The 13,351-nt window shown below is 48.2% G+C and overlaps 1 protein-coding gene across 1 annotated transcript in view; it reads right to left on the reverse strand.

Annotated features, from left to right (window-relative positions):
• Window positions 1–1,164: 1,164 nt before the first annotated feature.
• Window positions 1,165–13,351, reverse strand: part of LOC138766090 (uncharacterized) — a 43,048-nt gene continuing 30,861 nt past the window's right edge. Inside the window, exons 4-5 of the mRNA XM_069943427.1 lie at window positions 3,353–3,779; window positions 1,165–1,420 (exon numbers count right to left, since the gene is read on the reverse strand). Of these exons, the coding sequence (XP_069799528.1) occupies window positions 1,405–1,420; window positions 3,353–3,779 (443 nt within the window). The 3' untranslated portion in view covers window positions 1,165–1,404. The remainder of the gene's footprint in view (window positions 1,421–3,352; window positions 3,780–13,351) is intronic.

The raw sequence follows: 13,351 nt of genomic DNA on the forward strand, positions 1-13,351 counted from the left end.
GGGGGCTATACTATGTTGGGGCTACACAGGGGGACTACAAAGGGGGGCTATACTATGTGGGGGCTACACAGGGGGGTTATAATATGTTGGGGCTACACAGGGAGACCTATGCTATATGGGGGCTGCGACATAGGGGAGCTTATACAATATAGGGACTGAAACAAATTTGTCATACACTATATGGGGATTGCTACTCTTTATGGAGGCACAGGTGGGGGCTAATACTATTTGGGGACAGGGTGAGGAGGCCTTGGTGAGCACTGAGGGCAAATGGGGAACAGATGTGGCCAAACTACTATATGGGGCTCAGAGGGGCCTGATTACTGTAGGGGAGCATTGAAGAGTGTCCTAATATAAATGGGCCACTCTTCAATGCTCACACAGCACACAGGAGGCCTAATACCATATGGGTGCACAAGTGGTCTGACTACTATTTGGGGCACAGAGAGTAAAGGCCCTATAACATGAAGTGATTATCAGCCATATTATAAACCACAATAGCAACAATCTGCTGCAGTCACTCCGTGCAATAGGAACAATGGCAGCAGACCGCCGCTATCTTCTATCGGTCGCCCGGACAATCTAACAATCGTTGGAGCAGCCCCCTCACAGCTCCCTGTAGCCCCCAACCCCCACATTTACCTGCTCACTGTCGGCACATGTAATAGCACTGTGGCAGCAAGCAGGGAACAAGGAGCAAACGAACGCTGATCTGACAGGTCGGTACTCGTTTGCTTTGAAGATAGGGCCGTGTAATGGGGGATTAACTGTGTAATGCAGATGAAAAGTTTGTATAAAGATGAGGATGATACTGGGGAGAAGAGCCTAAAATGTTTGTCTCGCAGATTCTGCAGAGGTGAGTCATGGCTGAAGAAGTTTTCAACATGACTGGGCAAGATGGCAAAGAACACAAAAGTGAACAAGAGAAAACGTCCCCTGTGAGTCACTGAATAACTGCAAAATAATCACTTATAAAGGTCTGCAGAAGCTGTGTACAGTCTAATGTCACTAGTCAAGATGTGATAATATTTGTCTCATATACAATGGTAGTAGGTTATGTGACTGTGGGGGGCAAAACATTGTTGTGAATGTCTCTCTTTCCTCACTTTAGTCATTCATTCCTCATTTAAGTCATTTTAATTTAGTCATGTTTACTTGCAAAACTGAAATGAAAATATTTTTTAGTGCGGTTTGTTTATGTTTGATTAGTGAATATTCGCAAATTTGCTTTGCTCATCTATCTAAATGTTTTTCTAATAATAAACCTTTTTCAATTGCAAATGTACACTATAAGGATATATTCACATGCGACAAGTTTATTGCAGTCATTTCTTCAACTGAATAATGTTGTTTCCACAGCATGTGTATGGATTATTGCAAGTCCTGTTTAGAAGATTGGACCAGTCACTTATAAAATATTCTAAAAAAAAAAAAAAAGAGAGAAAAAAAACTGGTTATGAGAAAGGCATATAGAATATTGATATACAGTGGTATATTTTCTTCCTTCCTCTTTGATCATCAGATTAAACATGTGAATCCCTTTAAATGGGTTGGTGGTTCGGCCTACATACTGCTTTTTACCACGTACCATTGTGCATTATAGAAAGCAGTCAGTGTGATGCTTTGGGCAATTTTTTTTTAATCTATAAAAGCTTTGATCATCATGTGGATATACAGAAACTTTGACATGTACAACCTACCTTAACATTTCTAAGATCAAGTGGTATATTTGAGAAATATTATGTACCTTGCTGCTCTACAACAATCGTTCAGGAATGGTTTGAGAAAACTGTTCAAGGTGTCAACCTAAAGGGGTATTAAAAGGACTTTTTTTCAGTATCTCCGAGCAGTGGTGGATAAAGACAATGATGTTCACTTACCTCCTCGACTCCAGTGGTGCTTCGGTCCCCCAGTCTCTGGCCAATCACTTCTCAGACATTCCTCAGCTGTATCAGTGTCCCGCCTTTGCTGCTGTATGGCTGAGCAGGCCTGCCGATGTCAATTTTCAAGTTCCTTCTGAGAGGGGGACCGGGGGCTGGAGCAGCATTGGAGCTAGTGAGGTAAGTGGGCATTATTGTCTTCATCCACTCCCTCCCTGGTGATACTGAAAAAGGGTTTCTGGCTGGAGTCCCCACATGGGGTGTGCAAAAAAAAAAAGTCCAGTCCTCACAACTTACATGACCTAAAAGAGCAAATGCTAAAGTCTTGGTGCCAGATACCAAAATAAACCTATATAGGTCTTGTGGAATCCATAAAAAGTGATAGATACTGTACGTCCGATCTACACAAATATAGTACTAATAAAAACTAGAGATCATGGCGCAAAAATTGACACCCTATACAGCCCCATAGATGAAAAAAAGAAAAGCTTTATAGGAGTCACATTAGGGCCATTCTAATCATACCTATTTGGGTTAAAAAAAAGTTTTACTGTTAAAAAAATCAGTAAAACATTAGAAAATCTATATAAATATCCATATCACTGTATTCGGACTGACCTATAAAATAAAAATATCATATTGGTTTTACCGTAAAGTGCATTTCGTAAACACGGACCACCCCCCACACACACACACACACACACACAATTTGCGGAAAAGTATCCCCCCCCCTTATTTCACCCCATAAATAATAGTTCGGGGGTTTTGTCATTCATTTTATAGTATTTTAAAAGGCGCCATTACAAAGTACACATTTTGTTCAGGAAAAAAAACAAGCTGAACAAAACTGAAAATTGGCGCGGTCCTTAAAGTAATTTTGGGCTCTGTCCTTAAGGGGTTAAAACTAAAATTTCTGGCCCAGAATGACCAGTTCCTGTCAGTGACTCCTAGAACAAAATTACTCCAAAGTGCCTTACTGTAACTGAGAATGCTGGCTAGGTCCATATCATATTTCACTTCTTCACTGAGGTGCCCTGAACTAGTGAAACACTACGCTATTTTCTATTATTTATAGAACTCACATGATTTCCTAACATAATTGACTCTAAGGCTGGGTTCACACATCGTTTTTGATGAAAAACAAATGAAATAACTGATTAGTTTGTGTGCGTCCGTTTTGATCTATTTTTCCATTGATTTCCATTATTTAAAAAAAATAGGATCAAAACAGATCCTTCTCTATTTTTTTAAATACACAAAAACGTGGTCAACCATGTTTTTGTGCATGCTAAAAAAAAATGGATGCATATCTTTTATAACATGTCCTACTGATATATTATTTAGGGACTTCAATTTACCTATTTATTTACTTTCACTTACATGTATGCCTATACATATGTCTATGTATGTCTATAGTATTAGAACATAAACATCTTGTGAATTCATAAAAAGACCCTTATTTACGAGAGTACCTCTTTATCACACAATCAAAACTGGGACAATCTTTGATGCCATGACGATCACATCGTTCTCCATTCCTCCTCTCTGACAATCTGCGCATGATCTTCTCTTCCTCCAACTTAATCCTCACGGTGCGTTCTGTTCTCTCTCTTTCCTTCTCCATGTCTCTGTTGTAGGCAAATTCATATAAGAATCTCTTCCTCCCAATCTTCTCAGCAACTGGATCTCGTGTGTAACTCATCCGGAACTCGACATCTTTTATAATCTCATACAGACACTTTAGTATCCCTTCATGTTTCCCTCGGGTTCTCATATAATCCTCCTCTGTGTAATTCTCTACAGGAAAAATGTGCTCCACTCCCATCCTCCTGAACTTCTTCTGAGTGTCTGGTAGATGCTTGCTCAGCTGGTGGGTGATGACCACAGTGGGGAACAGCTCTAGAGGGACATGACACAGATCACTCAGTAATATTTTTTGTATCCAACTACTCAATTGCTCAGTTTCCTGTAATTCAACATTGGAGCCACTTTTATAGGCTACTACCCTCTAAACCAGGGTTTCTCAATCTGCTGTACGCATATCCCAGGGGGTACACGGAGCAGGTTGAGGGGGTACGCGGGGAAGGGGGGGAAAATAAAATTTAGTTTTCAGTGCCGGGACACTGCTATCACTCAGCAGTGTCCCGGCACCGATGCCCGCAGCGGCTCCGATCTCCCTCCCAGCTGCAGCAGCTCTGTACACTGGTGATGCTGGGAGGAAGGAGAGTAGTGAAAGCTGTTCCATTTAGCCGGCGACCACGCGATGCACCGGCAGTGACATTCCCCGGACTCCGCTCAGCCCTTGATAGGATCCCGACTTCCCTTCCCTCCCGGACCACACTCTGCGGATAGCGGCAGCCCGCCCTCCCCCTGGCTCATTATCGATCGGATCCCGGGATGGAGGGTGCCGGTGCTATGTGCCCTCTGTGTCAGGGGCGCAATCACCGAGCGCCGCATAGCACGTCCGGCGCCCTCCATCCCGGGATCCGATCGATAATGAGCCAGGGGGAGGGCGGGCTGCCGCTATCCGCAGAGTGTGGTCCGGGAGGGAAGGGGAGTCGGGATCCTATCACGAGCTGAGTGGGGTCTGGGGAATGTCACTGCCGGTGCATCGCGTGGTCGCCGGCTGAAAGGAACTGCTCTCACTACTCTCCTCCCTCCCAGCAGTATCACCCACCCGCGGGTGCTATGGGGCGATTGCGCCTCCAACAAACCCTTTCTTCTCCCTCCTCTGTCCCCTCCTTCTCCTCCTCTCACCCCCCTTCTCCTCTTCTTTTCCCCCTCTCCTCTTCTCTCCCCCCCTTCTCTTCTCTCCCCCCTTCTCCTCCTCTCCCCCCTTCTCCTCCTCTCCCCCCCTCCTCTTCTCTCCCCCCTTCTCCTCTTCTCTCCCCCCTTCTCCTCTTCTCTCCCCCCTTCTCCTCCTCTCCCTCCCCCTTCTCCTCCTCTCTCCCCCCTTCTCCTCCTCTTTCCCCCCTTCTCCTCTTTCCCCCCTTCTCCTCCTCTCCCCCCCTCCTCTTCTCTCCCCCCTTCTCCTCTTCTCTTCCCCCTTCTCCTCCTCTCCCTCCCCCTTCTCCTCCTCCCCCCCCCCCTTCTCCTCCTCTTTCCCCCCTTCTCCTCCTCTTTCCCCCCTTCTCCTCTTCTCTCCCCCTTCTCCTCCTCTCGCCCCCTTCTCCTCTCTCCCCCCCCTTCTCCTCTTCTCTCCCCCTTCTCCTCCTCTCCCCCCCCTTCTCCTTCTCTCGCCCCCTCCTCTTCTCTCCCCCTTCTCCTCCTCTCTCCCCCCTTCTCCTCTTCTCTCCCCCCTTCTCCTCCTCTATCCCCCCCTTCTCCTCCTCTTCTCTCCCCCTTCTCCTCCTCTCTCCCCCCCTTCTCCTCTTCTTTACCCCTTCTCCTCTTCTCTCCCCCTTCTCCTCCGCTCCCCCCCTCCTCTCTCCCCTTCTCCTCCTCTCCCCCCCTCCTCTTCTCTCCCCCCTTCTCCTCTTCTCTCCCCCCTTCTCCTCCTCTCCCTCCCCCCTTCTCCTCCTCTCTCCCCCCTTCTCCTCCTCTTTCCCCCCTTCTCCTCCTCTTTCCCCCCTTCTCCTCCTCTCCCCCCCTCCTCTTCTCTCCCCCCTTCTCCTCTTCTCTCCCCCCTTCTCCTCCTCTCCCTCCCCCTTCTCCTCCTCTCTCCCCCCTTCTCCTCCTCTTTCCCCCCTTCTCCTCCTCTTTCCCCCCTTCTCCTCTTCTCTCCCCCTTCTCCTCCTCTCGCCCCCTTCTCCTCTCTCCCCCCCCTTCTCCTCTTCTCTCCCCCTTCTCCTCCTCTCTCCCCCCTTCTCCTCCTCTCTCCCCCCTTCTCCTTCTCTCGCCCCCTCCTCTTCTCTCCCCCTTCTCCTCCTCTCTCCCCCCTTCTCCTCTTCTCTCCCCCCTTCTCCTCCTCTCTCCCCCCCTTCTCCTCCTCTTCTCTCCCCCCTTCTCCTCCTCTCCCCCCCTTCTCCTCCTCTCTCTCCCCTTCTCCTCCTCTCTCCCCCCTTCTCCTCCTCTATCCCCCCCTTCTCCTCCTCTTCTCTCCCCCCTTCTCCTCCTCTCTCCCCCCTTCTCCTCCTCTCTCTCCCCTTCTCCTCCTCTCTCCCACCTTCTCCTCCTCTCTCCCACCTTCTCCTCCTCTCTCCCACCTTCTCCTCCTCTCTCCCCCCTTCTCCTCTTTCTCTTCCCCCTTCTCCTCTTTCCCTTTCTCCTCTTCTTTACCGCTTCTCCTTCTTTCTCCCCCTTCTCCTCCTCTCTCCCCCGTTCTCCTCCTCTCCCCCCCCCCCTTCTCCTCTTTCTCTTCTCTTCCCCCTTCTCTTTCTTTTCTCTTTCCCCTTCTCCTCTTTCCCCTTCTCCTCTTCTTTACCCGTTCTCCTCTTCTCTCCCCCTTCTCCTCCTTCTCTTTCCACCTTCTCCTCTCTCCCCTCTACTCTCCCCCTTCTCCTCTTCTCCCCCTTCTCCTCTTCTCTCCCTCCTTTTCCTTTCTCCCCCCTTCTCCTCCTCTTTCCCCACCCTCTCCTCCTTCTCCTCACAAGTGACCCCTCTACTCTCCCCCTTCTCCTCTTCTCTCCCCCCTCTCCTCTTCTCTCCTCCCTTCTCCTCTCTTCCCACTTACCCTCTTCTCTCCCTCCTTTTCCTTCCCTCCCCCCTTCTCCTCTTCTTTCCCCACCCTCTCCTCATTCTCCTCACAAGTGACCCCTGAGATGAAAAAAGACGTCACTTGTGAGTCACTAAATGATGTTTTGTTTTGTTTTTCGTATAAAGTTATTTAGTAGGGGTGCCCCAAAGTAAAAAGAAATTTCCAAGGGGTGACCCCATCACAGACCTCTCTGTTCAGCATTAATCAATAGCAACATCAAATCATCCATCAAAACATCTGGCTACATAGCGAGGTATCTGACTACATGGGGGGGGAGGTATCTGGCTACATGGGGGAGGTATCTGGCTACATGAAGAGGTTTCTGGCTATATGGGGGAGGAATCTGGCTTTATGGGGAGGTATCTGGCTTCATGGGGAGTTATCTGGCTTCATGGGGAGTTATCTGGCTTCATGGGGAGGTATCTGACCACATGGGGAGGTATCTAACCACATGGAGGAGGTATCTGACTACATGGGGGATGTATCTGGCTCCATTAGAAGGTATCTGGATACACGTGGGAGGTATCTGGCTACATGGGAGGTATCTGGCTACATGAAGAGGTTTCTGGCTACATGGGGGAGGAATCTGACTACATGGGGGAGGTATCTGGCTACATGGAAGGGTATCTGACTACATCTGGCTATCTGGCTCCATTAGGTGGTATCTGGCTACAAGTGGGAGGTATCTGGCTACATGAAGAGGTTTTTTTGGCTACATGGGGGAGGAATCTCACTACATGGGGCAGGTATCTTTACCTACATCGGGAAGAAACTGGATACATGGGAGGAGGTAACTGACTACATGGGGGAGGTATATGACTACATGGGGGAAAATCTGGCTACATGGGAGGTATCTGGCTACATGGGAAGAGGTATCTGACTACATGGGGGAGGTATCTGGCTACATGGGGAAGGTATCTGGCTACATGGGAAGGTATCTGGCTACATGGGAAGAGGTATCTGACTACATGGGAAGAGGTATCTGACTACATGGGGGGAGGTATCTGACTACATGGGGGGAGGTATCTGACTACATGGGGGGAGGTATCTGACTACATGGGGGGAGGTATCTGACTACATGGGAAGGTATCTGGCTACATGGAGGAGGTATGTGGCTACATGGTGGAGGTATGTGGCTACATGGGGGGAGGTATCTGACTACATGGGGGAGGTATCTGACTACATGGGAAGGTATCTGGCTACATGGAGGAGGTATCTGGCTACATGGGGGAGGTATGTGGCTCCACGTGGGGTCAGGTATGTGGCTACATGGGGGAGGAATCTGGCTACATGGAGAGGTATCTGACTACATGGGGGGAGGTATCTGGCTATATGGGGGAGGTATCTGGCTACGTTGGGGGGGGGGGGTATCTGGCTACATGGGGAAGGTATCTGGCTATGTTGGAGGTGTTATTTGGCTGCAGGGAGACATATCCAGCTCAATGGGACACATCTGGCTAGCGGCAAATCTGGCTCCATGGGACATACCTGGCTGCAAGAGGCATACCTAGCCAAAAGGGGCATATGTGGCTGCAGGGACATATCTAGCTGAAAGGGGCATATTATTACTTGATCAAGCTTCTGCCTGCTTCCCTAGCTCCCAACTTATTGACTGCCTGCTGCAGCCACTGATCTGTGACCTGCGAGACTGAGAAGCAGGTGGGAGCATTGTCAGGTAAGTATGATCTGTAAGGCCAGGCAGCTAATACGTTAAATAGCCAGTGGCTACATTCTCGTAAAAGAATGAAAATCTGCTGCAAAAATGCAAAACTATGGGCCAAAACAGTACAGAGTATTGCAGTGGATTTTGCTGCAAAATGTATGGGTGTATCTTCTCTAGGGCAAAGATTATAATGAATCGTATCCTTGGGGGTACTCGGCTGGAGCTTCTTGTCGCATGGGGGTACTTGGCTTGAAAAGGTTGAGAAACACTGGTCTAAACAACTTATAGTAAATGTTCATACATGGACAATGCGATCAGAAGAAACAATGGCTTCTTATCAAAAGTGTCCAAATATTATCTTTTAGGTAAGTAGCAACAGGTTTGAGATTTTCTTTCTCATGAATTCTATGATGATGAGCGAGTAGTACTTGATGGAGTAGGTATTCAATCGAATACTAAGCTATTCAACATATTCGTTTTTGACCGAGCATCAGACCGATAACGCAGTAAAAATTTGTTTCCCTCCCCGCCTTCCCTGGCGTCTTTTTTGGTCCAATAACTATGCAGGGGGGTGTGACAGGCCCTAGGAGCTGTCAGGGCTGCGGCGGTGTCCCGCGCTCCGAACCGCCGCCGCACTCCCTCACCCTGTCCTGCAGCCGCCGGTGTCCACATGCAGGGACCAGGCGCTGCTGCCACTTCGACCCCTGGGGGCCCCTCACCTCGCCCCGCTCCTGTCCGCCGCTGTGCCGGCCGGCGCACGCGCCCCCGCCCTCTAGGGCGCGCGTGCCAGCTGTCTCAGGGTTAAAGGGGCAGTCCGCCCCTAATTGGTTGCTGCTCACACACTCTCCTATAAATCCCAGCCCTGCCCCACTACAGGTGTTGGAGCCTCTACATGCTTCCCATAGCGTTTGGCCCAGCTCCCTGTTGTTCCTGACCTTAGTCCTTGTTCCCAGTTCCTGTCTGCTGTCCCGATCCCTAGCTCCTGTCCGCTGCTTAACCTGTTGTTTCCTGAGTACTGTCTGCCACCTGCGGTTACGTCTACAGACCTCTGCCTGCACTATCTTCTGCCTACTGCTCCTGCCACGCCTCGCCTGCTGTCACTAGCAACCAAGCCAGGGGTAGCGGCCTGGGGGTCGCCTGCCGCAGCAAGCCCATCCCGCCTTGCGGCGGGCTCTGGTGAAAACCAGCGGCCCCTTAGACTCCGCTCCCTGGTGCGGTTAGTGCCATCGCTAGTGACGGTTCAGTGGATCCACGACTCCAGGCGTTACAGGAGCATGCTGGCATCACAAGAACAGAGTCTACATTCATTTGCCTTTTCCTGCTCGTCGTCAGATGCCATCTTGAAGGTAGTCAGGGAGAGAGGCTGGAGCAGGGAGAGTGAGGATTTAGATGCTTCTAGGCAGGACAGACCCTCAAAGCCCTTGTTAGGGCTACTACAAGACACAGTACAGTATATTCCGTCCGGGTATACAGGAAATAGCCTGGCTACCTGAACAGCAGCTGCTTTATTCAGACAGATCTATGATCTTGTATTGTTCCTGTTTGTTACCCCCTATCTCTTGTATAGCGCTCTGGAATTAAGGGCACTCTATAAATAATAATAATAATAATAATAATATTTGTTCCTACATTATAATTGTTGTTGTCTAATTGGGACAGTAAGGATTTTAAGAGATTTTAGGCAGTGAAGACCCCAAAAGCCTTTCTTAGGGCTTCAGCATATAGCTACGTCCATACAGTGCATAGACTACTAGGACATCAGCTACTTAGACAGGCAGGTAGGCAGTGTATAATTTTCCTGTATACACCTCTGTGACCTATTTTGTCTAACACCCAAATTGTCGCAGTACACTTTATTGCTGTCTGCCAATATTTAAAAAAAAATTAAACGAAGGGCTCTGTTACATATTTGCTGCCACTAGGGATGAGCGAACTTTTGAAACGTTTGGTTCGGTTCGATCCGGCGAACTTTCGTTAAGTTTGGATTCGGCCGAACCGAACTAAAACGAACCTTGCAATAACGGCTGAATAATTGCAGCTACAATAGTGGGAGTCTGATAGGGTATAGTTTCGTTTAGTTGCAGTTGCTACTACAATGAAAAAAGTGGAAAACATCAAAGTGCAAAAATAGTGAAAAAAAATTAGCCAAGGTGTAAGTGATTACACGGGACATAGGACACAAAGTTCCTTGGACCCAGTAGGGTGGAAAACAGACATTTGACAGTGGAACCAGCAGCAGTAATAGTACTGTATTGTACCCAGTGGGGTGGAGGGGGAGGAGGAGGCAGTAGCAGTTGATTGCAAACAGCCCAGTATGGTTGAGAAGAGATTATTGGAGGAGGCGGCAGAACTTGTGCAGAACTGGCCCCCTAAAGCAACCGAAAGGTGACAGTGGCAAGAATGGGCTAACTTTCTGGTGGTCTTCTGGGGGAATGTTGACCCAATGGGCAGTAACAGACATGCACTGCCCTTTCCTATAATTAAAAGACCAGACATCAGCACTGGCGTGCACAGTTGTTTTTCTACACAACTGTGCAGTGATAGGACAGCTGATGGGACTTTTTTTTGAACTTTTTTTGTTTCTGGGACAGTGATTGGACTTTTGAACCTGATTGTAAAGATATGAACTGATTTTCCCTTAATAAATTCGATAAGCTTGAACACTGAAGTTGCTTTAATGTGTCTTGGTTAATACTCACAGACAGCTGTAACATTACATTTTTGATTAGGCAGCACCCAGGTTTATCTGAGGAGACGAACTTAAGGTCTGACCCTAACAGGGGTGACGTCACACATCTTGATATTCACAGAAAACCAGGATACAAGTGATTATAGGAGTAATAATCCTTTGTATCCTGGTCTATTCTGTGCCAAAAGTACAATTTTGCGTCGCCGTTATTTTTACCAGATTCGTAACAAACTTTCTCAAAGTTCGGTTTGGTCCCCAACCGTACTTTTCCTAAAGTTCGTAACAAAACTGGTTCGTAACAGTTCGGTTCGCTCATCTCTAGCTGCCACCATACGTCAAATTTTATAAATATACTAGTAAAGTAAAACAACCGCGCTCCTGATGTAAGGGTACACTAATGATACTTAGTGTCCGTGTTGCTGCGTGCTACAACCAGTGGTTTCTGCTCCTACTTATTGATAACAAAAATGCATAAAGATAAGTGTTGTGCCGCGCTACACCGAAGGTATACACTAGTAACAAAACCCCCACAATTGATGGGAACACTCACCCCGTTCCTATGCGCGGGTATGCTGAGACTTGTGATCCTTCACGTCAACGAAGTGGATGTTAGTCAAGTTGATTCCTCTGGTTTTCGCAGATGACAGAGTCCTTGTAGTTTGCAAGGCTCGCGCCCCGACCGGTGGCACGTGTAGCCCTTGCTAGTGTAATCCTGAATGGAAATCCTCTGTGACGTCACAGATACTACGAGTCACTATGTGAGGCAAAAACCTTCCTCAACACGTTTCAAAGGTTCTGACCTTCTTTCTCAAGAGGATTTGGCCTCCATACACGATTCCCTTATATAGGTTAGCATTCATTCCTCAGGATTAACCCTTCTTGTCAGGATCTCTTTTTACAAAAAAGCAAACAACTCAAAGTCCACATTTAATCCTCCCGGTTGCATTGAATTGAATAGAAAGATATACTCACTTTCTCTCCTGGACATTTTGTGAATATAATTGGGGGGAGGGGATCTAACAGGGGATATGCCTACACAGGGGGGGGGATCTAACAGGGGATATGCCTACACAGGGGGGATCTAACAGGGGATATGCCTACACAGGGGGGGATCTAACAAGGGATATGCCTACACAGGGGGGGGGGGGAATCTAACAGAGGATATGCCTACACAGGGGGGGGGGATCTAACAGGGGATATGCCTACACAGGGGGGGGGGGGGGATCTAACAGGGGATATGCCTACACAGGGGGATCTAACAGGGGATATGCCTACACAGGGGGGGATCTAACAGGGGATATGCCTTCATGGGGGGGATCTAACAGGGGATATGCCTACACAGGGGGGGATCTAACAGGGGACATGCCTACACAGGGGGGGGGGATCTAACAGGGGATATGCCTACACAGGGGGGGATCTAACAGGGGACATGCCTGCACAGGGGGGGGGGGGGGGATCTAACAGGGGATATGCCTACACAGGGGGGGATCTAACAGGGGACATGCCTACACAGGAGGGGGGGGGATCTAACAGGGGATATGCCTACACAGGGGGGGGGGAATCTAACAGGGGATATGCCTACACAGGGACACTACCTATTGGGGAGGTGGGCCAACCTGCACAGGTGCATTATTACTATATGAAGGCAAAGAAGGTTGCATTATTATTATATGGGGACACAGCAGAGGATCCTACATACAGGGGGCAACCCACATACATACCTACTGACTTTTGGGACATGACTCAAAAAAGTAGAAGTTGTGGTAAAAGTGCGGAGCCTAAGATGTTTGTCTGACAGGTTCAGAAGAGATGAATTGTTGCTGCAAGAAATCATCATGGTGGTCCGGGCCAGATGGAGAGAAAAAGGAAAAGTGATGCCTCAGATCAAAGAAGACGTCCCTGTGAGTCACTGTATGACATTCTTTTTTGTCTCAAGAGGAAAAGGGTTGAATAACACTGCTCTATGCCATAAAACACACACTGCTTCTCCCTAACAACATACCCCCACCCAACATCACTTTGGGGGGGGGGCGCTTTTAGCAAGATTCGCCCTGTAGTTAAAATTACCTAGAAACGGCCCTGTTTAGAAGCCACATTGGTAAGTGGCAACTATCTAAAGAAATAAAACTATTACTATCAGTAGGCTTATGGTAGGTTTTTGTACATAATTGGCCATCCTGAATATAAATAGTAAGGTCTAAAAAATGAATATTAGTAGTACTGTATGTGGGCGTAAAATTCAAATAGAAATCATTTTCATTAATCTTAGTTAAAAACTGATCGAGTGAGTGCTGATCGCCCTCTCAAATAAAAACCACATCGTCAATAAATCTTTTCCAGAGGACCAGGCCCGCGCCAAGCCTTCCTCGTGGGTATATGGTGGACTCCTCCCACCTGCCCACGTATAAATTAGAATAACTAGGCGCGAACCAGGTCCCCATTGCCGTCCCCCATGTCTGGAGGTAAAAACTATCCTCATATAA

This window comes from Dendropsophus ebraccatus, chromosome 10, assembly GCF_027789765.1.
Source record: "Dendropsophus ebraccatus isolate aDenEbr1 chromosome 10, aDenEbr1.pat, whole genome shotgun sequence".
NCBI classification, from domain to species: Eukaryota; Metazoa; Chordata; class Amphibia; order Anura; family Hylidae; genus Dendropsophus; species Dendropsophus ebraccatus.